We start from the raw sequence: 25,646 nt of genomic DNA on the forward strand, positions 1-25,646 counted from the left end.
TCTCCAACTCCCATGAGCGTGGTGATCAATGAATATTCATTTTGTTTAATCGCAGGCAAAGTGTTAGGCCTGTTTCACACTTCAGTTATTTGACGTCAGTCAAAATCCGCCAGAGTGTGAAAAAACGGATCAGTTTCTTGGACGGATCCACTTTAGCCGTTAAGTGCATGAAATTTAAAGTAACACGACTCGAGAGGGGGAGAGAGAGAGGAGACAGAGCAAGAGGAAGAGCAAGAGCAAGAGCAAGAGCAAGAGGAAGAGCAGCGAGAGAGAAAAGAGCGCGAGAAAAAAAGAGCGCGAGAAAAAAAGAGCGCGAGAAAAAAAGAGCGCGAGAAAAAAAGAGCGCGAGAAAAAAAGAGCGCGAGAGAAAAGAGCGCGAGAGAAAAGAGCGCGAGAGAAAAGAGCGCGAGAGAAAAGAGCGAGAGAGAGAGAAAATGCATGAGAGGAAAGATCTTCCGGGCATACGCAGTTTAAAATAGCGGTCTGCCACTGGAAAAAAACGTTACATTGTCCGTTTACTCCAGCCGGCGAACGCTACAATTCTAACGGATCCGTCAAAAAACAGACGCAACGGACGACTGTCAGTCAGAATCCGCCGATAATGCAAGTCTATGGGGTAAAAAACGGATCCGCCAAAAAAAGCACTAGCACAAGCACTGGCCATAGGGATCATGGTGATGAGTGGTGCATGCGCACTGCTATGTCCACGTTGTAGTACATCTGTCACCATTTTGTTGAAGACACTGTAGAAGTGAATTTGGATATGTATAGGGCGCCGAATAGAACAATATGTGCAAGTGCTGACTCCGGGACCATTTCATTGACGCATTGTACTACAAAATTAAAGGGATCCTGTAGGCAGAAATAACATTAATAACCAGTAGAGCGATATGTGCAAGTGCTGACTCCAGGGCCATTTCATTGAAGTATTGTACTACAAAACTAAAGGGATCCTGTAGGCAGAAATAACATTAATAACCAGTAGATATGCAGTCTATCTGCAGGTTAATAGCGTTATTATGATACCCAGCGCCTGCAAGCAGCGGTATGCAGCAAGGACTAAATTAACTTTACTCTCCTTAGCAGCATTCGGTATTCAGTCATGGAGGAGGGGGCAACCATGACTGTAACCATGCCCCTGGCCCTGACTGATACTGGCTCTACATTGAAACCGGCTGTCAGTTTGGGCTCGGGACACAGTCACAGCGGCCATTATGTATTCTCAGAGCGATGACTGACCGGCGCTGACCCGAATGCTTACCCAACCTGGTATATACTCCCCCATCCTGGTATATGTGCCCCAATTCTGGGACACCATCCTGGAAGATTCTCCCATATCCTGATATATGCTCTTCCATCCTTGTATATACTCCCCCAACCTGGTATATGTTCCTCCAACCTGGTCCCTCATCCTGGTATATGTTCTTCCATCCTGGTCCCCATCCTGGTGTATGCTCTTCCATCCTAGTAAATGCACCACCATCCTGGTATATGATCCACCATCCAGGTCCCCCTATCCTCGTATATGCTCCCCCATTCTGAAATATACTCCCCATCCTCGTCCCCAAACTGGTAAATACCCCCCCTCCTGGAATATGCACCCCATCCTGGTATATGCTTCCCCATCCAGGTATGTGCTCACCATCCTGGTCCCCGCTCCTCCATCCTCGTTGCCCATCCTGGTATATGCTCCTCCATCCCGATATGCTCTTTCATCCTGGTATATCCACACCCAATCCTGGTCCCCCAACCAGGTATATGCTCCCCCATCCTAGTATATACACCTCATCCTGGTCCCCCATCCTGGTATATGCTCCCCATCCTGCCTGTGCTGCCATTGATCCATCCATCCAAACAGAAAAAAAAAAAACCACTCCTACTCACCTTTCTCCCCCTCCCCTGCAGCGAGTTGTCTGCGTTATTTATATAAAATATTGCCGGAGTTAACGAGTGCGCATACCAAGCTATCAGCGCCATGTTGTTGAAGACAAGGTGTGCAAGTTTCTCTTTAATAAAATGGTGCCGAAGATCGCACTATGACTCTGACGCCACACTCTTCTTCCAGCCTCGCCAGATATCATGGTCTGTCATCATTGGGTCAGAGATTGCGGTATGAGGTCAGCACCTACGCATACCTCGATCTCCGTGCCACACTCCTCCATCCTCGTCCTCCTCCATGTCACCGCTGGATGTGTCCTTCTGAGTCCTGCCACATTGCGTAGACACAGTCTATAGAGGTTTCGGACAGAAGGAAGCATCCAGCGTTATATTATAGATTGGAGAGACCTGTCAATCAAGTATAGCTGGGCAGGAAGAACCTAGCCGGGAACTTCATTGGAATATCAAGTCTCTCCCTTTTGGCGAGCTGGCCTTTTAAACTGTTTTCTCTGAACGCTGAACAAGCATGAATCAACTGGCAGTTTCCCTTTAATGACACACAAGCCCTTTTTGTACACTATTAGTGAGTCTATAAACAAAGACTACAATAATTATTTACTTACAATCATCAACGGCCATTCTGAAGCAGAGATATACCCATGAGAGCCTTTCATTGAGGTAGACACTGTCAGGGAAGAAGAAACAGAAGGCTTGTGTATATTCATTCCTCATTCTCACATGACATACAGCTTTGGTGTCCCATATAGGAGGATTTTTCCTGTGTACTGCACTGGAATCAGCCCCACTGCATTCTAATTGCAGATACAGGGTTTAAAGGGAAAGTGTCAGAGGCTGAAACACAGAATTCAAGGGTGTGTCACTTGTCAAAGTGAGTGCTGTTGTTTACAAACAGTGAAAGGATTTATCACAAAAAGATTAACATTGCTAAACTACATTAGTCTGGCCTCCTCCCCCTGTGATAAGCACATCATTGTCTACATACAAGGAGAGCCTGATGGTGGCGGGTTAAGCTTTCTCAGCTCTGCCTCATTATAAAACTAAAAGCTATGATTGCGTCAAACAGCTACACCCAGTAAACAAAGTGAAACATCATTGGATTCAGGGTCTCTTTGCCTACACTACACTGCTCTTAGATGAGCTAGCAAAAACTTGCTGACAGATCCCTTTTAATTAACAGAAAGCCCTAATAGAATAAAAAAAAAAGCTAAGAAATTAAACTGCATATTAATAACAAATTATGGCTATTAAGCTATATGTACACGTTGAGTATTAGATGCAGATATTTCTGCCCCATTTCCACAACTCTTTTGGCAGGAAAAATGCAGTGAACAATACGCACAATTTTTTTATGCATTTTGACATGCATTTTTCACTTGCATTTTTGTTCAGCAATGATTGCTTATAAAGCTAGTTGAAAAAAAAAAAAAATAGATAGATGGATAGATATCCGGCAGACATATCATTTCACAACCCAAGACAGATTAGTGACTTGTGTGTAGCCTATTGTACAATTTTCTATTTAATCTAATAAATAAATGAAAACAAAAAAAAACTATGTGGGGTCCCCCCATTTTTTGCAACCAGCAATGGTAAAGCAGACAGCTGAGAGCTCATATTATTAGACTGGGAAGGTCCTTGGTTATTGGGCCCTTCCCAGCCTAAAAATACCAGGCATCAGACAACTCAGAATAGAAGCATGTGATGATGCTCCAATACTGGCTCTTTGCAAGGTTCTTCCCAATCGCCCTGGTGCGGTGGTAATCGGGATAATGGTGCCCAGGGTTGATGTCAGCTGTGAAGTGTCCAAAAAAAATCTGTCATCAAAGCTTGGTACTAGCAATGGAGAGGCGTCTATATCAGACACCCCAATTACTAACCAAGTAATAAAAAGGAAACACACAAAAAAAAATGCTTTATTGAAACAAACATTCCCCAACACTTTCCCTCTGTCACCACTTTATTAAAAAAAAAAAAAAATTCCCACGCATGTCAGACAAAGTCCTCCGAATCTAACGTACAAAGCCTATGGAGCCTCACTCTGACACTCCATAAGATTTGCAAACAGCCTGCACGAGACCCGGAAGGTCAGAACAGAGGCGAGGTCACCGAGTTACTGACATCACTACTGTTCAGTAGAGTTGAGCGACTTTTGTTTTTTTAGGGTCGAGTTTCGTTTCGTGAAACCCGACTTTTCCAAAAGTCGGGTCGAGCAAGATCGGCCGATTATAGGGAAAAGTCGGGGTCATCCCGAAACACGAAACCCAATGTAAGTCAATGGGGAATAAAAGTCGGCAGTGAGAGGAGGACAGGAAACACACCTACAGTGCCCATTTGAATGCCAAAAGCATCAATTCTTCTTACTTAAGCTTGTCAACCTTAATTAACTTCATAATACAAGTTACGCACTGAAAAATGGGGGTTATTTGGCTAAAGTTGTGGGGGGGTAGGGCTGGCTCCAGGTTTTCATGTGCCCTGGGCGAAAGAGCGCCCCTTTAACACATACCACAACTCATCATGCTCCGATACGGCAGAGAAATAGCGGTATAGTACAATGAAAAATACTTCACTTTTTACATCTCATGACGAGGCCCATCTATTTCTCCATACAGAATCATTGGTCCCATATAATGTTTGAAACAGTATATGATGAGCTCCACATAATGCTACAGTATATGTTGGCCCCCCATGGATGAAGCTCCACTGTCTTATGGGCCCAAATAATGCTCCAAACATAATGGGCCCCATTTCTAATGCTCTAGTGTATAATGGGCCCTGTAAATGCTGCTCCAGTGTCTGATGTCCACCTTTGGAATGTTCCAGTGTTTGGTGGGCCCCATCTATCATTCTCCAGAGTATAGTGCTCCCCAAAAATTGCTGTCCCAACATTGAAAACAATCAAATAAGTCTCCTCGCTAGGGAATCCCTGTACTAATCTGGACTCCTCGTCGTCCCCATCTTCCATCTCACTGCACAGTATTTCAACCTTGCAAGTGCTGTGATCCTGAGCAAGCGGGGGGGCCCACTCGTTGGCGACGGCACTGGCACAGTGCCCCTGATAGTACGGTGGTGTGTTTGATGGCGGGTGGGCCGAACCTGCACTTTCATCTGCAGCTTCCTCTTTGTCACCGTGTAAGATGGAACTGTATATGGGAAGGGTAACCTGAGTTTCATCAGGGTCAGATTCAGGCCGTGTAGCGTGCGAGGGGAATGTAGTGGTCTGGGTCAATGTACCAGCAGATTCATCGAGCAGTGGCTGGGCATCAGTGCACTTGTGTCGCCCCCAGGAGTACGGTCGCCACAGTGGCACTACCTTCCTCCTAGGGAGTGTGATGTCATGCTTGGGAGCAACGAAGGATCTCTCTAGCAGGTTAACTGATTGGGAGGCGTTATTCCCACGAGTCATAACCCTCCAAACAGCGTTCATGAAGGCAAAGTGTTTGTTTTACGTGGGCAGTATGGTTGCAAAGCTGAACCTTAAAGGAATGTCCAGAAGGGCACCACCAGGAGTGGAGCCTACGGTTACATTCGACTCCACCTGGGAAACCTCAACCATGCCAGCTACAGAAAAGATGCACACATTGCAAGCTTAATTCCGTTAAAGAACGAGACTCCGTCATGCCCCGCGGTCCGAGTCCGGCTTACTAGAGGGACACGTGAGGCTCTGGCACATGAGATTGGCCAATAACTGGTGTGTCATGCCCTTACATGTCCGTGGCTGCATGTGCGCTACACTGAAAAGGCCAGCGTTTGTCGCTTACAGGTGCAGATAACCCGCTGAACAACGTTAGTAATGGGGATCACTGATTACAATTATTACCCGCGAACGATGATTTCCCAGTAAGTGCAAGTCAACCGCAGTTCCGGAATTAGGTCTAACCGTCATTCCTGAAAAAATGAAAAACTTACGTGTGCAAACCACAGGTGCTGTAGCTTGCTTAACAGCTCACCAGTCGTTCTCACGCCCAGTATGGATTACACGTGATTGCACAAAGGTGAGAAAGGGTACCGTATCCTCGGATAACATGTATGGATAGCGTACACATTCAAAATATATGTCAATACATCAGGAGGCAGGCTTAGACGGTGTTAGGCCCAGTATGGCTTGCACGTGATTGCACAAAGGTGAGAAAGGGTACCGTATCCCCGGATAACATGTATGGATAGCGTACACATTCAAAATAAATGTCTATACATCAGGAGGCAGGCTCAGACGGTGTTAGGCCCAGTATGGATTGCACGTGATTGCACAAAGGTGAGAAAGGGTACCGTATCCCCGGATAACATGTATGGATAGCGTACACATTCAAAATATATGTCTATACATCAGGAGGCAGGCTCAGACGGTGTCAGGCACAGTATGGATTTGACGGCCCAGACTACACAGCGGAGGAGCAGGGAGAGGTAAAGATTGCAAATGCTGGGGCCCTGCCCAAGCAAGGGGGGCCCACTCGTGGGCGTGGGTACTGGCACTGGGACACTCATAGTACGGCGATGTGTCTGACGGCGGGTGTGCACCACCACCGTCAGAGACACTTGATTGCACTATGAGGGACCCTGTGCCAGTGCCCGCGCCCAAGAGTCGGCCTACCCACCTGTCCAGGGCAACGGCACTCGCATGGTGTCGTGCGCTAGGTGGTGACCCCGGCCATGGGGGGGGGGGGGGGGGAGGCAGCACAGTTAGGGAGTTTTAGAAAGTGGCATATGTTGATGTTGGACATTCAGCTGATGCAGAAGGTGAAATAGGTCAAGTCCCAGGAAGAGGTGGACCAAAGCAAGCCATTTTTCTGTCACCCTATGTGTCATCAGGGGAAGGTGGGACAAAATCCTTGGAAACCCATGCATGGTTCATTTTAATGAAGGTTAGATCATCCACATTTTGGGTTGACAGACGGGTCCTTTTTTCTGTCAGGATTTATCCAGCTGCACTGAAGACTCTTTCCGATAGCACACTCGCAGCTGGGTAAGCGAGCTCCTGTAAGGCATATTGTGCCAATTCAGGCCAGGTGTCCAGTTTAGTGGCCCAATAGTCAAAGGGGAATGACCTGTGTGGGAGAACATCGATATGGGAGGAAAAGTAGTTTGTAACCATAGTTGACAACTGCTGTCTCCTGTCACTTTCCATCGATGCAGTATTACCAGTTGTGTGAGTGGTACTTGAAAAATCAGTCCACAACATTGTCATGAAACCCCTGTCTCCAACGCCACTTCTGCTGTGTGCATCATGAACACCTCTGCCATGCTGCCCCCGGCCCGTACGGCTCGTGTGAGAACCATCACCGCTGCTGTGTGCTGGGAATGCCTCAAGCAACCAATTTACCAGAGTTGCTTGTTTATTAGCCAATATTAGGTCAAGGTTCTCCTGTGGCATGATGTTTTGTAATTTGCCTTTATAGCGTGGATCCAGGATGCTGGCCAACCAGTAGTCGTCATCGTTCATCATTTTGGCAATGCGGGGGTCCCTTTTTAGGATCTGCAAGGCATAATCTGACATGTGGGCCAATGTTCCCGGTGTCAATGATGCACTGCGAGTGCTGGGTGGAGGAGCACTTTCTGGTAAATCCACATCCATCCAGTCACGCACAAACCCTGTAGCAGACCTTGCCACGCCAACATTTTCATTTCCCCCATGAGATGCATCCTCCTCCCCTAAGTAATCATCCCCATCATCATCCTCCTCCTCCTCTTCTTCCTCCACCTCGTCCAGGAGAGATCCCTGAGCAGACAATGGCTGAATGTCATCAAGGATTTCCTCCTCCTCTTCCTCCTCATCAACATTGGCTGCAGACGCCTGCTCCTTAAGGTGCGTCAAAGCTTGCAGGAGCAGACGCATAAGTGGGATGCTCATGCTTAGGATGGCGTCGTCTGCGCTTACCAGCCGTGTGCATTCCTCAAAACACTGAAGGACTTTACAGAGGTCTTTCAGCTTCGACCACTGCACACCTGTCAACTCCATGTCTGCTCTCAAAGTGCCTGGCCGTGTATCCTACCACAAATGCATTATGGCCTGCCTCTGCTCGCACAGCCGCTCCACCATGTGCAGGGTGGAGTTCCACCTTGTTGCAATGTCGATAATGAGGCGGTGGTTGGGAAGGTGGAGCAATCGCTGCAGCTTCTGCATACGAACGGAGTGTACAGGCGACCGGCGGATGTGCGCGCACAGTCTTCGCACCTTCTGGAGCAGGGCTGTTATCTCCGGATAATTTTTGAGGAAGCACTGCACCACCAGGTTCAAGGTGTGAGCCAAGCAAGGTATGTGGCTGAGTTTTGAAAGGGCTATGGCTGCCACAAAATTACGGCCGTTATCACTAACTACCTTGCCTGCCTCAAGATGTACACTGCCCAGCCATGACTCAGTTTGTCGCTTCAAGTACTCGGCCAGCACCTCGGCGGTGTGTCTGTCGCCCAAACACATCATCTGCAACACAGCCTGCTGACGCTTTCCACTAGCTGCTCGATAGGGGGACACCTCATGTGCAACAGTGGCAGCTGCAGATGGAGTGCTCGTACGACTGCGCTCTGTGGACGAGCTTTCGCTTCTGGAGGAGGAGGAGGAGGGTCGAACGCCTACAGCCAACTGTTTCCTATACCGTGGGCTAGGCAGCACTGTCCCACCACCGCTGTCCCCTGTGGACCCTGCATCCACCACATTAACCCAGTGCGCAGTGATGGACACGTAACGGCCCTGGCCATGCCGACTGGACCATGCATCAGTTGTGAGGTGCACCTTTCCACTCACTGACTGCTTGAGTGCATGGACAATGCGGTCTTTTACATGATGGTGGAGGGCTGGGATGGCTTTGCGAGAGAAGAAGTGGCGACTGGGTAGGTCATAGCGTGGTACTGCATAGGCCATAGGTTCGCGGAAAGCTGCGCTTTCCACCAACCGATAGGGCATCATCTCAAACGAGATTAGTTTGGCAATGTGGGCGTTCAAACCCAGTGTACGCGGATGAGAGACTGAGTACTTTCTTGACCTACTCATAGTGTCTGGGAGGGTGAGCTGGACTTGAGAGCTGCATATGGTGGAAGTAGCAGTGGACAGGGCGGACTGAGAGAGGGTTGATGATGGTGATGGAGTTGGTGTTCTTTCTGATGGCCTAGATTCAGTATTTCATTGATATAACAGTGGGATTCCCTGACTGCTGTGGCCTTGCAACGACACCTCAACATTTGTTGCTGTGCTAACCGGTGGGCTTACAGTGGGGGAAACAATGTAGCGTTGCTGACTACCTTCTTTGTGATCAGTTGCACATGTGGCACTTGAGGTTTGGTGTTGTGTCCACGCTTGCAAGTGCATGGTGGTTAAATGTCTAAGCATGCAACTGGTATTCAAATTTTTCAGATTTTTCCCTCGGCTAAAGGTCTTTGCGCACTTCTTACAGATAACCTTGGCCTGATCATGAGGATTTTGTTCAAAAAAGTGCCACACTGCACTCTTCCTACTTTGGCAGACATTTTGCGGCCTAGCACGCTGTGATCTTTTGACCCTCTGGACAAGCTGTCCAGCAACTCTTTTGATTTTTGGAACCTGTCTTTGGAGTGCTCCGGGCCTGCCAGATAACAGCTGTTGCGATGTCGATGTCTGCTGTGGATGCTCCTCATCTGAGCTATTGGAAGCAGCACCCTCTTCCCCCAATGGATGCCAATCTGGGTCAACAACTGGGTCATCCATCACCTCCTCTTCAATGTCATGTGCACCTTCCTCTGTGTCACCGTGTATGGTGGTATAGTGTGCGGGAAGGGGCACCTGAGTCTCATCAGGGTCAGAATCTGGCTCTGTACACTGCGAGGACAATGTAGTGCTCTGAGTGAATGTACCAGCAGAATCATCTATCAGCGGCTGTGCATCAGTGCACTCCATGTCAGATTCATCTTGGCCTGGGTAATTCACCATTTCACTTGATAATCCAGGCATGGTATGTGAAAACAGCTCCATGGAGTAATCATTAGTATGGCCTGCGTCATCCTTCAATCTTGGTTGGGGTGAAGGACACAAGGAAAGGTGTGGTTCATGAACATGAGCCTCCAATGACGACTCAGTGCTTTTACTTTTTACAACTTCAGAAGAGGAGGCGATAGAGCTGGAGGCTGAGTCAGCAATGTAAGACAAAACTTTTTCCTGATGCTCTGGCTTTAAAAGCGGTTTGCCAACTCCTAGAAAACTAAGCCTTCGAAGCCTTATGGAGCCAGACGATGACGCAGGCTCAACACCTCCTGCATTTGGTCCTATTTTGCTCTTGCCAGTACCATCAGATCCACCACCAACACCATCATTACCAGCTGCCAACCCCCGCCCAATTCCACGGCCTCTTCCACCAGCCTTCCTCATTTTTTGTAGAAATGTAGACAAAATCCAACAAACTATATAGTAATGTAAAACAAGGTACAAGGTGTCTATAGGACAGGGGAGATTTTGAATTTCTGCACACACTTGTGGACACTGGACACTTATGGATTGCGTGAGGCCCACTGAATATCACAGCGCTATGTCACAGGCTCGATGGCACAGGTGTGAAAAAAGTGACTACAGAATAAGGGAGATTTTGAATTTCTGCACACACTAGTGGACACTGGACACTTTTGGATTGTGTGAGGCCCACTGAATATCAGAGCGCTATTTCACAGGCTCGATGGCACAGGTGTGAAAAAAGTGACTACAGGATCACAGAGATTTTGAATTTCTGCACACACTAGTGGACACTGGACACTTTTGGATTGTGTGAGGCCCACTGAATATCAGAGCGCTATGTCACAGGCTCGATGGCACAGGTGTGAAAAAAGTGACTACAGGATCACAGAGATTTTGAATTTCTGCACACACTAGTGGACACTGGACACTTTTGGATTGTGTGAGGCCCACTGAATATCAGAGCGCTATGTCACAGGCTCGATGGCACAGATGTGAAAAAATTGACTACAGGATAAGGGAGATTTTGAATTTCTGCACACACTAGTGGACACTGGACACTTTTGGATTGTGTGAGGCCCACTGAATATCAGAGCGCTATGTCACAGGCTCGATGGCACAGGTGTGAAAAAAGTGACTACAGGATAAGGGAGATTTTGAATTTCTGCACACACTAGTGGACACTGGACACTTTTGGATTGTGTGAGGCCCACTGAATATCAGAGCGCTATGTCACAGGCAGAAATTGGCTAGTGTATCACAAACTACAAGGTGTATGTAGAATTGGGCAGAATAGGAATCTCCCTAGAGTGTAGGTCTGTAAGAACGGAACAAGTCCTCCACTTATCCTTCCACAGTGACACACAGATAGCTTCACTGTGGCCGTGATAACAGCCATTACACGGTACTGAGAGGAGCGTGCACGTACACGGCTGTCCGGAGCTTGACAATTTTACGTACACCGTGTTTTTTAAGTATACGAACTGACACACGCTGTCTCTCTATAGTTTTGAATGTGATCAAACAGCAAATATATTTAACTGTTTGAAAGCTAGACAAAACTAGTAGGTGCAGGTCTGTAAGAACGGAACATGTCCTCGACTTATTCTCACAGAGTGACACACAGATAGCTTCACTGTGGCTGTGATAACAGCCGTTACACGGTACTGTGTGAGGAGCGTACACCGCTGTATGGTGTGAAAAAATGCACGCTCAGTACCTCAGCAGGACAAAAAAAAAAAAAAAAAAATTGGGATTGCTTTTAAAAAAGCAGTTTGCAGAGCAGTGGGTAAACAGCAATGCAGCTGTCAGGAAGCCTTAGAAGGCAGCCTAACAACCAACACCGCTGACCCACCACAATATAGCCTCCCCTTGCACTGCACACACAGTGACTGGTGTGTTGTACAGGCAAAATCGCTAGCAGCAGAAGCAGTTTTTTTTTTTCTTCTTCCCTGCCTAACGCTCTCCCTACAGAATCAGCAGCAGCAACCTCTCCCTATGCTAAGATCGGCAGAAGTAAGATGGCGGTCGGCGTGCACGCCCTTTTATAACCCCTGTGACTCCCACCAAAGCAAGCCAATCACTTGCATGCCCTTCTGAAAGATGGTGGTGACCCCTGCCTATGTCATCACGTTGCCCACAGTGTCCGTGGATCCTGATTGGCTGAAAAAGAGCGCAAAACAAACTTTTGAAACGCGACTTTGGCGCGTAAGTCGCCGACCTCGTGGCCGACCTCATCCTAGGGTCGGGTTTCGTTTCATGAAACCCGACTTTGCCAAAAGTCGGCGACTTTTGAAATTTTTCGACCCATTTCGCTCAACTCTACTGTTCAGAGTTGCCAGGTCTCGCACAGTGCTACGTGAAGTGGCTGTCTGCAAACCTATGGAGCATCAGAACTTGGCTCCATAGGCTTTGTACAGAGGATTTAATGGACTACATCAGATCTACGTGGGAATTGTTTTAATATATAAAGTGGTGACAGAGGGAAAGTGTCATTTTTTATTTCTCTGTGTTTTGTGTGTATTTTGTTTTCAGGTTTCCATTTGTAGACTACTTAGGATTCAGCAGGCGACGTCTTTTTTTGTTCTTTTTAATAAAGTGGAGAACCAGAGAAAGTGTTTGGGCGTGTTTATGTCCAAGCATTTTTTGTGTGTTTTCTTTTTATTACTGGGTTAGCACCAGGGTTTGATGTCAGCTGTGTTTTTGGACACTTCACAGCGCACATCAACCACAAGCACCCTTACCCCGATTGCCAATGGATCAGGGCAACTGGAACTGGAGCATTTCGTGTGATGCTCCACTTCTGGGGTGGCTGCAGGCTGGCATTTCTAGGCTGGGAAGGGATCAATAACCAGGGACATTACAAGCTTCATAATATCAGCTATCAGCTGTATTCTTTACCTTTGCTGGTTACAAAATATGGAGGGAACTCTGTCATTTTTTCATTAGAGTAACAGAAAGCTGTACAATAACCTACACACGTGCAAGGCACTAAAGGGTGCAATATTATAATATATCATGGTGTTGTGCAATTATTTATCTGCCAGAGATTGATAGATGGATGGATAGGGGTGTGTGTGTGTGTGTGTGTTTTATACACATACACAAACACACAATTATGGAGTTTCCACTTCCTCCTGGTGACATTACATCCTTTCCTTTTTATTGACACCGCTGCATTTATTTAATGTAAAAACGCTACAACAGCACAAAAAAATCTGCAATCATTTTTCTACCTGCATTTTTATAGCGTTTTTGACTGATTTCAGTAAAGTCATGGGGTGAAAAACAGGATTTTTAGTTGCTTACCGTAAAATCTGTTTCTCTGAGCCTTCATTGGGGGACACAGGAACCTTGGGTGTATGCTGCTGTCACTAGGAGGCTGACACTATGCAAATAAGAAAGTTAGCTCCTCCTCCGCAGTATACACCCCACCGACTGGTGCTCAATTACTCAGTTAGTGAGAAAGCAGTAGGAGAAGCAATAGAATATAAAGTAAACCAACAATTCAACTAGAACTATATTACATAGAACTAAGTACAGAAGTTGAAAACATGGGAGGGTGCTGTGTCCCCCAATGAAGGCTCCGAGAAACAGATTTTACGGTAAGCAACTAAAAATCCTGTTTTCTCTGTCGCTTCATTGGGGGACACAGGAACCATAGAACATCCCAAAGCAGTCCCTGGGGTGGGAAACAAACTTCATCAGGTCAGCGGACTCACCACCGCCGCCTGCAAGATCCTTCTTCCTAGGCTGGCATCCGCTGAAGCGTAGGTGTGGACCTTGTAAAATTTTACAAAGGTGTGAACAGAGGACCAGGTTGCAGCTTTACAAAGCTGCATCGCAGAAGCACTGTGGTGCACCGCCCAGGATGCGCCCACTGCCTGAGTGGAGTGAGCCTTAATCCCAGAAGGGGGCACTCTGTTCTTTATCCGGTAAGCCTCTAAGATAGCCGATCTGATCCAGCACGCAATAGTCGCCTTGGAGGCCGACAGGCCTTTTCGAGCCCCATCTGGGATGACGAAAAGAGTCTGTCTTCCGGAACGCATTGGTTCTAGCCAAGTAGACCTTCGTCGCCCTGACAAGGTCCAGTCTGTTCAAGGAGCGTTCCCGGGGATGAACTGGAGCCGGGCAGAAAGAAGGTAGAACGATGTCTTCATTCAAGTGGAAAGCAGGTACCACCTTGGGAAGAAAGGACGGCGGAGGCCATAGAACAACTTTATCTTGGTGAATCACTAAAAAAGGAGGTTGACAAGAAAGAGCTGCCAACTCCGAGACACGTCAGATGGAAGTAATGGCCACTAGAAAGGCCACTTTCCAAGAGAGAAGAGATAGAGAAACCTCCTTGAGAGGCTCAAAGGGGGAATCTTGTAGAGACTCTAGGACTAAATTGAGATCCCAGGGATCCACTGGAGCCCGATACGGAGGAACTGCATGGGCCGCCCCTTGTAAAAAGGTTTTTTACCTGCGGCCGAGAGGATAGCGTCTTCTGGAAAAGAATTTAAAGCCCCGAAACTTGCCCCTTTAGAGAACTAAGGGCCAGACCCCCGTCCATGCATACCTGGAGGAATGCTAGAATAGAAGGGAGCAAGAAAGACATTGGCGGAACGCGATTGGACTTACACCAACGAAAATATGCCTTCCACGTTCTATAGTATATTTTGGAAGACGAAGGCTTCCTAGCCCGGATCATTGTGTGAACTACCCGATCTGAAAACCCTGACTTTTTCAGTACCGCGATCTCAATTGCCACGCCGTCAAATTGAGCAACCGAGAATTGGGGTGGTAAATCGGAACCTGAGACAGATCTGGTCTGTCTGGAAGTGTCCAAGGAGCGTCCGTGAGAAGGTTGACGATGTCCGCGAACAAAGACCTTCTGGGCCAATCCGGCGCGATGAGGATGACTGGTACCCCTTCTGCTTTGATCTTCTTCAACAGCTTGGGAAGAAGAGGAAGAGGAGGGAACAGATGGGGAAGCGCGAACTGTGACCAAGGAATGGTCAGAGCATCGGCGCCCATCGCGAGGGAATCGCGGGCCCTGGATATGAACCGTGGAACTTTCTTGTTCAGACGGGACGCCATCAGATCCACGTCCAGAGTACCCCAACGAAGGCAAATCTGTTGGAAGACTTACTGATGCAGGGACCATTCCCCTGCCGCGATGCTTTTGTGGCTGAGAAAATCGGCAGCCTCTTTTTCCACCCCGGGAATGTTTACGGCGGATATCGCTGGGACTGACATTTCTGCCCAATGAAGTATCTTAGATACCTTGGCCAACGCCAAGGAACTCCGAGTCCCTCCCTGGTGGTTGATATATGCCACCACTGTGGCATTGTCTGTTTGAATCCAGATTGGCAGACCTTTGAGCAGCTTGTCCCAATGAATCAGGGACAGGAAAATAGCCCGTATCTCTAGGACGTTGATCGGAAGAGTCGCTTCCTGCCTTGACCAACGTACCTGTACTGTGAGATGGCGAAACACTGCGCCCCAGCCCAAAAGACTCGCGTCTGTCATCACCACTTGCCAATGTACCGGAAGGAACGATCGGCCCTGGGGGATAAAAGGAGATGTTAGCCACCAATTGAGGAACAGCTTGACCTGAAATGAGAGTCGAATTGGAAGATCCAGACTTGTTCCACTGCGACAGAATGGCCCGCTGAAGCGGTCTTGAGTGGAATTGGGCGAAGGGAATCGCCTCCGACGTTGCAACCATCCTCCCTAGAACTCTCATGGCTGATCAGAGGGAAATGAGTCGGGGGCCCTGAAGCAAACGAACATCCCGCCGAAGAGTTACTCTCTTGTCGTCAGGAAGGAAGACCTTTGCCTGACGAGTGTCGAAAAGTATGCCTAGAAACACAAGGCGTTAGTGTTGGAACTAGGCAGGACTTTTTTGTGTTGATGATCCACCCGAATCGAGCAAGAGTGTCACAGACAATGGTCAGACTTTCGAGAGCCTGGGGCAAGGATGGAGCATTGATGAGGATGTCGTCGAGGTACGGGAAGAGCACGAGACCTCTGATCCTCAAAATGGCCATCAACGCTGCCATGATTTTTGTAAAAACCCTGGGGGCGGTGGCGAGCCCGAACGGCAGGGCAACAAACTGAAAGTGATCCTGATGTATCGCGAAACGCAGGAATTTTTGATGACCCAGGAAGATTGGGACATGTAGATAGGCGTCTTGAATGTCTATGGAGCACAAGAATTCTTGTGCCTCCATGGAAGTGATTACTGAACGAAGGCACTCCATCCTGAAATGTCGCAGACGGACCCTTTTGTTCAGTAGTTTTAAGTCCAGAATGGGCCAAACCGTGCCTCCTTTTTTCGGCACTACAAACAGGTTTGAATAGAAACGTGTGAATCGCTCTTTTTCTGGTACTGAAACAATCACTCCCAACTTGAGAAGAGAGTCGATGACTGTAAAGAAACCCGAAACGAAGACGAGGTCTTTCGGGGGTCGGGATTCGAAGAATCGATCCCGAGGACGAGAAACAAATTCTATTTAGTATCCTGAAGATACAACTTCCCTGACCAAGCGTCTTCCACCGAGGCAAGCCATACGTCCCTGAAGGCAAGAAGACGGCTGCCCACATGGGAGTATGCTCCGGTGTTCTGATTCCAGTCATGCGGAGGAAGATCTTCCAGGTCTAGGTCTAGTGGATCTACCCTGGAAAGAATGAGATCGCCAGGAAAGAGTGGGCCTAAAGGAGATTCTTTTCCTATCTTGGCGCGGTTGAGGCCTCTGCTGGTGGGAAGACGTATCTGCTGTCGTGAAGCGAGGAAAAGGCTGAAAGGGTTGAAACTGACGTTTCGGAGGAGGTCGACGAGATTTTGACTGGGGAAGAAGGGAGCTTGTGCCCCCAGTGGCATTCTTAATGATCTGGTCCAGCCTATCGCCAAAAAGACGCGATCCCTGAAACTGTAAATGGTGAGGAACTTTTTTGACGATAAGTCCGCTTGCCAAGCCTTAAGCCAAACTGTGCGCCTAATAGCCACCAAGTTGCTTGATGCCTGAGCTGCGCAGGATGTGACATCCAGGGAGGCCGAGACCAAATATTCGCCTGCATGCGAAATTTGGTCGTCGAGATCCGCCAGCTGCTCTGGCTGGTCTCCAGCCATAATGCCTTGGCAGAGGTCCTTAGCCCATTTCGCTATGGCCTTATAAGCCCAAGTAGAAGCGAAGGCGGGCTTAGAACAGAAGACGCCTCTTCGAAGGCCGACTTAGCAAAAGATTCTATGACTCTGTCATTAGTGTCTGCTAGAGATGCTCCCCCCAGAAATCGGAAGGACCGTGCTGTCTTGAAACAGGAGGGTCCACGGTCGGTGAAGCTGACCAGTCTGCAATGAGTTCCGGGCGAGAAAGGATATAACACCCCAAGGCATTTTCCTCTTTGAAAACGCCTGGTCGGATTTTCTCTCTCTCTGGAAAGAATTTTCTGGAACTCCAAATGATGAGCGAAGACCTTGGAAGGTGGTTTCGACCGTCTGAAAGAAACCTCCTGGTCCACGGGTTCCGGAGGAGAATCTTTGATATTGAAGGACTGGTTAATTTCTGCAATGAGGCTCTGAACTATATCCCTCATATCAGCGATTTGGTCCGAGTCCAGCTCCAAAACATCCTCGGAGGGTCCATCCGAGAAAGTTTTGCCTGGCTCAGGGGAGGAAGATCTTGATAAGGGAGGCTGTTTGGACGGACTAAGGGGTGATGCGGAACGGGAAGAGGAACCGGACCGGTGCTCCCGTCTGACTCTTTTGCGGCTAATATTAACAGGCTCGACCGGAGCATCCTGTGACCTGCTGGGTCCTGCAGAAGTCTGCAGTGGCAACTTATCCAGTACGGACACCAAGGTCTGGGATACCTTGGTGAGATCCGCCACAGATTGAGACAGAGAGGAAGCCCACCCTGGGATAGGGGCCTCAACCTCACTCGGGACAACCGGGGGCACCTGGGCGGTGGGTTCAGTGGGCTTGCTGCAGTCCTGACAGAGGGGAGAGGACTGACCTGATTGAAACTTGCGTTTGCAAGAACAACATGCAAAACGACTGACTACCATGGGTCGCCCTCCCAGGGCTGTGGGGTACTCGGTACCGGGCCGGTATCAGTGGGATGTGTCACAGCAGCGGTGACCCGGACCGTGGCCCTGGGCGCCCAAGTAATAGGAAGATGTGAATGGTGGAATGTAGTTAGATGAATAGTTCGTGACGCCACCTGTGGTGCTCGGCAAGGGAGGTGTTAAGCCGACGCTGCATGCAGATGCCCTGGGACTGATGGTATGGTGCAGCAAAGATGTAAAAGCTCCCCACAGGCAAAGCTATAGTCCCAGGGCAGTGTAGATGTGGTTCGCACGGGGATGTAGCGGTGCCGGAAAGGTAGGAAGCAGACAAGAAACAGCGGGGTGCAGTTTCTGTACCTTTACTTGATAACTGCAGTCCTGATTACAGATGGTATTGGAGCAGGCTAGCCTGGAAGCAATTCAGGGATTCTCTCTCAGCAGATGGGTTGTGCAGTCTCCTTACTAGCGCTTATTTGCGGGATCTCCAGTACCGAGTTACACTGAAGTTCCTCCTGTCAGATGTTCTCAAGAACTTCACTTGCACGGCAGACAGCTGTAGCCTCTCTTGGGGACTCCTCTCTACTGAGTCCTTGCTCACTATCCAAGCTGCTGTTGTGCCCTCAAGTCTTAGATGGGAGTAGGGCATTTACAGCCTCTTACTCCTCTGGTGTCTGTTGCAGGACCGTTAGTATCCGTACAACCGTGGAGACCAGGCTCCAGTTCATGCGCTCTCTCCAGAGATGAGCTCTTCCTCTCAGCTCTATCTCAGCGCTCCTGCTACACGTCTGCACACTTCACCCTCCACAGACTAACTACCCCTTCCTCTTGGCCCTCAGAGAGCACTCCTCCCCTTAATCCCGGTTCAGAGTTCCCACTGCTGGCCTGGAGTGGAACTGTGTTGCATGCATAGATAGAGGCAATGAGGGGTCTCTCTCGCAGTCAAAGCCTGGCATTACCCTCCCCTGGAGGAAGGCAAAGCCACTGTGGCGACCATACTCCTGGGGGCGCCACAACCACAGAGGAAGAAGCAGAGCGAATTGGTTTAGAATTAGACATTATGAGCTAACCCACTAACAGTGCCAGACGGTTAGGGGACGGAGAGCTGAGGAGGGTGTCAGTCTGCAGCGCAGAGCTACTCACGGAACCTGTGTACACAGCACGCTGAAGCGGAGACGAGCAGCTCACAGGCTGAGTAAAAACTGTGAGTTAAAAACGCGCTCCTGAATGCTGTGGGCGGGAATCAGCTCACCAGAGAGGGGGGCAGAGCTAACTGCTCTGTTAGAAGCATAAGAACACTCCACTCCTTCCTATACTGGGAGGAGTGGGCGGGCCCCTGCGACGCCTCTAACCCTCAGAGAAGTGGTGGGTGGCGCCAGACAGGCGGGACTGTTCCTCAGAAGAAAAAGCCCGCCTGAAAATGGGGCGTGGCCTCTCCTCAGAACTAGGCCCGAACTGAAGCCGGGGCCTGGATTAGAAACGGCGGCCGCCGGAGAGCGCGGGGCGGCGCGGAGGTCTAAAGAGAACCGCAGTTTTGCAGCGCTGGCGCTGAGAAAGCTAAATACAGGTAATGCCTCTTATGGAAGCTTGCCCGTTCCCCACCGCCCAGGGGGATTACTATCATGGGAAGGAGAGAGGGGTTCAGCCTGCTCATACTTACCTCCTGCAGTCCTGACTTACCCCATTTCCAGTTGCAGACCATGTCTCCATCCACCGACAGGCTCTGGTAGGCGAGTGGGTGAGAGACAGAAGGCGAACACGCATACATGTTCCTGGTCGGAAGACATAGGAGGATACGGGGTGGCAGTACATGCCGTACTCAGTCTCTTTGTGGGAGTACAGATATGATTATTCACTCTGTATCCCTCCGGAACCTGTAAAGAAACGACGCACACTGAGGTAGATAAGAGTCTAATGAAAGACTCGTGTCCACCTCCTACTGACACTAATCTAAACCGAGTAATTGAGTGCCAGTCGGTGGGGTCTATACTGCGGAGGAGGAGCTAACTTTCTTATTTGCATAGTGTCAGCCTCCTAGTGGCAGCAGCATACACCCATGGTTCCGTGGTTCTTGTGTCCCCCAATGAAGCGATAGAGAAAAATGAGACAAAATCGCTAGAAGAATTTGCATGCTGCAGATTTACACCTGCAAGTCACAAATAAGCAACGTATGCATGAGACTTCAGGAGTCTCGTTCACTTTGCTGGCATCAAGAATACCTTCAGGCTTTGTGTCAAATCTGCAAGGCAAAAACGCAACGTGTGTACACAGGCTTACAGTATTCAACTCATTAAGCTAACATAAATCTCTCTCTTGTTCAAATATTTTTCTTTTTTTGTATAATATAATAGTGACATAGGCAAAATAGGAAAACAGGGGGAAACATAAGGATAATGGTAAAGAGGTACATATATGAGGGGGGAAAGGAGAGGTAGTGGTACATAAATTGGATCAACTAACGTATAACAATTAGTTCTGAAAGTGCAATTTACATAAAACCATATTGATCACTCTTTAATCAATGCTCATTTATAATTAACTTAGGTGTAAACCTATTAATCCATAGATTCCACCTTAATGAGTATCTTTTAAGCTGTTTATTCCTTATTGCGCAGTTAAACTGAAACGTGTCATGTAGCGAGATTCTGCGTGCTAGGAGCAGGGCTGTGGAGTCGGAGCCCATTTTGGTGGAGTCGGAATAAAATGGACCGACTCCAACTCCTAAAATATATAATAAATTGGACCGACTCCAACTCCTAAAATATATAATAAATTGGGTACAGCAGTTCAATGCAGTTTATTATATTTTTTTATAAGAATTTGGTAAAGTTATGAAATGTCCTATAAATGTCTGTACTATTCCTGATCTAAGGTGTAGACTTTTAGCGGAGATGAATCTGTCCAGTATATTTTGTCTCTGTATGCTTGATGTTTTAGTTTGTTTTTTCTCTTAGCTCCTGTTTGGAGAAATTAGCTGCTCTGATGACTTATATACACTATACATAGAATATAAGGGGAAAACTGTTTTCTAACATCTCAAATGCTGAAATACAGTAACAGGATCGATGAGGAAATATGTGTGTGTGTGTGTGTGTGTTATGGAATATGATTCAGCACAAACATGCTCCCTCCCCCTACTCCTCTCTTCATAGACTGTGAAAAAATATGATGTGAAGCATTTAGAGAGCTGTACCCTGAGACAAGCTTGACATTGAAAGTTCAGAGTAGAGCTATCTAACAACATATTTTACATACTTTAGACTTATCATCTGTCCTATTAATTTATGCAAAGACTGGTTTATTTCTATCCTAAATCATAGAGTGCATGATTCCCTATTCTTGCAAGAATTTCAATATACCTTATTTTTTTACAGGACAAAATTATTTTGAGAGCGAATTTACATAATTACAAAATGTCTAAGAAGCATCTTATGAAGTCAGCTGTATTTGAGCATTTTACAGTGACTCAAGATAAACATTTTGTGTGTCAGTGTATAAGTCAGTCACCTACAGTAGATGAAAACAAATGCTGTGATGCCAAAATCAGTGCATATTCAGGCAGTGGTAAAAATTCTCCTTCAAGAGCTTCCAATCTAAAATAGGGATTTTTGTGTACTCACCGTAAAATCCTTTTCTCCGAGCCACTCACTGGGGGACACAGAGACAGTGGGTGTTATGCTGCTTGCCACTAGGAGGACACTAAGTAAACCAGAAAAAAAAAGTTAACTCGTCCCCTGCAGTATACACCCTCTCGCTGGATGAGATTTCTCCAGTTCGGTGAAAAAAGCAGTAGGAGCTTAAACAGTCAACAAAAAAACATAACTATGTCACAACCTAAGAATGCTACAATAAGCCAGTAGGCTAAACAGGGTGGGTGCTTTGTCCCCCAATGAATGGCTCGGAGAAAAGGATTTTACAGTGACTACACAAAAATCCCTATTTCTCCTACGCCTCATTGGGGGGACACAGACAGTGGGACGTCTTAAAGCAGTCAATGGGTGGGGAGCATACATCTGCTAATACCCCATGTACCACTGAGTCAACACAGAGGTACTGCCGATTGCAGGATGCGTCTGCCGAGAGCTGCATCCGCAGAGGCCTGAGAATGAATTTGGTAATGTTTTGTAAAAGTATGCAGACTGGACCAATTCACAGCCTTGCAGACCTGTTCTGCCGAGGCCTGGTGCCGAAAGGCCCAAGAGGCGCCCACTGACCGGGTAGAGTGCACCTAAATCCCCGCTGGGCCAGGCGCGTTCCTGAAATGGTAGGATTCCTGAATCGCCAAGCGAATCCACCTGGCTAGCGTTGCTTTTGACGCGGCTAGACCCTTCTTATGCCCCTCTGGAAGTATGAACAGGGCATCTGACTTGCGGAAGAGAGCCGTCCGCGAGATGTACCGTCTCAGCGCCCTAACCACATCCAGGGTGTGGAGGGCCTTCTCAATGCGATGGACTGGCGCCGGACAAAAGGAAGGCAAACCAATTTTCTAGTTGAGATGAAAAGAGGAGACGACCTTGGGCAGGAAGGACAGGGACGTCCTGAGAACTACCTTGTCCTGATGAAAATTCAGGAACGGAGAACAGCAGGACAGGGCTGCCAATTCTGAAACTTGTCTGATTGATGTAACTGCCACTAGAAAGACCACCTTCCAAGAGAGGATGGTCAGTGACACGTCCTGCAGCAGTTCAAAAGGAGCCTCCCGTAAGGCCCCGAGAACCACGTTAAGGTCCCATGATTCCAATGGCCTTCTATAAAGGAGGCGCCACATGGGAAACTCCCTGAACGTCTTGACCTGAAGCTTGCTGGCAAATTTGCGTTGGAAAAGCACTGACAAGGCCGAAATTTGGCCCTTGAGCGAGCTAAGCGCGAGGCCTGATTTTAATCCGGATTGAAAGAATTCCAATATGGCCAGAATGGAAAACACCAGAGGTGATCGACCATGATCCTAGCACCACGAAAAGAAGGTTTTCCAGGTGCGGTGATAGATGCGCATGGACACAGGCTTCCTAGCACTAATCATAGTGGAAATCACGTCGTGAGAGAACCCAGCCTGTGCTAAAATCCAGGATTCAACGGCCACGCCTTCAAAGACAGGGCCCCGGAGTTCTGGTGGTAAATCGGGCCCTGTGAGAGTAGATCCATGCGATCTGGAAGTCGCAAGGGGGACTTCGGCGACTAGTTGTATTAATTCTGCATACCATGCTCGGCGCGGCCAATCTGGCGCGACTAGGATCACTGGTACTCCCTCCGCTCTGATCTTCTTGATGAACCTCGGAAGCAAGGGAAGAGGAGGGAAGATGTACGGGAGCCAGAACCGGTGCCATGGCAGAACTAGGGTGTGTGCTCCGATGGCGCATGGATCGCGTGATCGGGCAATGAACCGAGGAACCTTGTTTAGTCTTGAGGCCATGAGATCCACATCCGGAGTCCCCCAACGATGACAAATCTGCTGAAAGACTTCCGGATGAAGAGACCACTCTCCCGAGGCAATGCCTTGGCGACTGAGAAAATCTGCCGCCCAATTTTCTATGCCTGGGATGTGGATTGCTGAGATGAGCGAATGGTTGGTCTCGGCCCAATGGAGGATGTGACTCACTTCGTGCATGGCCATCCTGCTCCGGGTACCTCCCTGGCGGTTGATATACGCTACAGCTATGGCGTTGTCAGATTGGATCCTGATGGGGTGACCTGCGAGGAGATGGTGGAAACTCCGTAGAGCTAATCTGATCACTTGTATCTCCAAAATGTTGATGGGGAGACGTGACTCTCGGGTTGACCAACGACCCTGTGCCGTGTGGTGACGAAAGACCGCACCCCAGCCGACAAGACTTGCATTGGTGGTTACTACCAACCATCTTACTGGGAGAAAAGACCTCCCTTGATTCAGGGAGGACCTCAGTGTCCACCACCTGAGGGCTTGCCTGACCTATGGGACAGAAGGATCCGACGATCCAGGGAGAACGGGTTCTTGTCCCAAGCTAACAGCAACGCATGTTGTAAGGGACGGAGATGTAACTGTGCAAATGGAACTGCTTCCATCGCAGCCACCATCTTTCCGAGAACTCTCATGCCGAAACGAATGGAGTGAGAAACTGGTCGGAAAAGAGTCCGCGCTGCCTGTTGTAAGGCTTGGGTCTTTTCTGGAGGGAGAATGACCAACCCGCGGGAAGTGTCCAAGTTCATTCCTAAAAAGGAAATCTGCTGAGCCAGTTTTGGGAAAGACTTTTCGAAGTTTATCTTCCACCCCAGGCGAGAAAGTGTATTTACGGTTATATCCACGGATTCCTCGCAGGCTGGAAGGGACGGACCCTTGATGAGCAGGTCGCCCAGATACGGTAACACCACTACTCACCTAGAGTGGAGAATGGCCATGACAGCCGCCATGACCTTGGTAAAGACCCTGGGGGGCGGTGAGGAGTCCGAAGGGCAAGGCAACGAACTGGAAGTGTTCCTCGTGAATTGCAAAACGCAGGAACTGCTGGTGGGACGGGCAGATCGGAATGTGAAGCTAAGCATCCTTGATATCGATGGATGCTAGGAACTCTCGTTTTTCCATCGAAGTAACAACTGATCGGAGAGATTCCATTTGGAATCGCCGTACCTTGACAAACTGATTTAACAGTTTGAGATCCAGAATGGGTCGCATCGTCCCATCCTTTTTTGGAACCACAAAAAGGTTTGAATAAAATCCCCTGAACCTTTCGTGATGAAGGACTGGAATGATGACTCCGTCCCTTAGCAGAGCCTGAACAGCCCGAAGGAAGGATCTTGTCTTTTTCTTGGGGGGAGAGGAAAGGAAAAACCGAGTTGGAGGGGGAGAAGAAAATTCTATCTTGTATCCGGAGGACACCAGCTCCCTGACCCACTTGTCATGGACGACCGCAAGCCAGGTGTGGCTGAAGGAAAGTAGGCGACCACCTACTTTGTCGGTGTCCGCCGGATACCGCAACAAGTCATTGGGTAGATCTATGAGATCTGGCTCCCCTAGATCCAGAAGCCCTAGGCCTGGGTTTCCAAGAGCGGTTAGGTCTGTATGAGACCTGGGAGCCTCTGTCTCCGCGCGGGGACCGACCTGATCCAGAAGAGAAGGTAGAGGAGGACCAACCAGAATTGTTGCGAAAAGATCGAAAACGCGCCGGCTGTTCGTTGCGAAATGGCCGAACAGCCTTTTGTTGAGGAAGGAATACTTTTTCCCCCCGGTAGTATCAGAATTGAGCTGGTCCAGTTTCTCTCCAAAAAGACGACCCGTTTGAAAGGGGAGAGAAGTCAATGATCTTTTAGATGTGGCATCTGCCCACCAGTCGCGGAGCCATAGGGCTCTTCTAATGGAGATCGCATTAGCGGCAGTTTGAGCAGCGCAATTGGCGGCATCAAAAGAAGCATCTACTAGAAAGTCCGCTGCGTGAATTATCTGCCTGGCGATGGTGGTTGCCTCCGGAGGAAGATTGGTGCCCTGGAAGGAAGTAATCAAAACTTCTGCCCAAGCGGCCATTGCCTTAGTGACCCAAATTGCTGCGAAAGATGGAAAAAGTGCTGCTCCTGAAGCTTCAAAAACTGAACGGGCAAGGTAGTCAATTTGACAATCGGAGGGGTTTCTGACTGAGGAACCCTCAGAAACGGATAGGAGCATTTTAGAAGCAAGACGTGATACAGGAGGGTCCACTGGAGGGGACTGTAACCAATCCTTCATTAGGTCTGGATCAAAAGGGTACTTAGCCTGAGTAGACATTTGCCCTGTGAACCGCTTATGTGGACGATCCCTATGTTTCTGGACAATTTCCTTAAACTCCGG

The 25,646-nt window shown here is 48.5% G+C and overlaps 1 protein-coding gene across 1 annotated transcript in view; it reads right to left on the reverse strand.

Moving 5' to 3' along the window:
* TMEM87B (transmembrane protein 87B) overlaps positions 1–25,646 on the reverse strand; it is a 116,208-nt gene that overhangs the window by 50,395 nt on the left and 40,167 nt on the right. Inside the window, exon 8 of the mRNA XM_073545162.1 lies at positions 2,502–2,563. Coding sequence (XP_073401263.1) covers positions 2,502–2,563 — 62 coding nt within the window. The remainder of the gene's footprint in view (positions 1–2,501; positions 2,564–25,646) is intronic.

This window comes from Dendrobates tinctorius, unplaced genomic scaffold (assembly GCF_039654945.1).
Source record: "Dendrobates tinctorius isolate UK_male_01 unplaced genomic scaffold, ASM3965494v1 ptg000140l, whole genome shotgun sequence".
Lineage (NCBI taxonomy): Eukaryota > Metazoa > Chordata > Amphibia > Anura > Dendrobatidae > Dendrobates > Dendrobates tinctorius.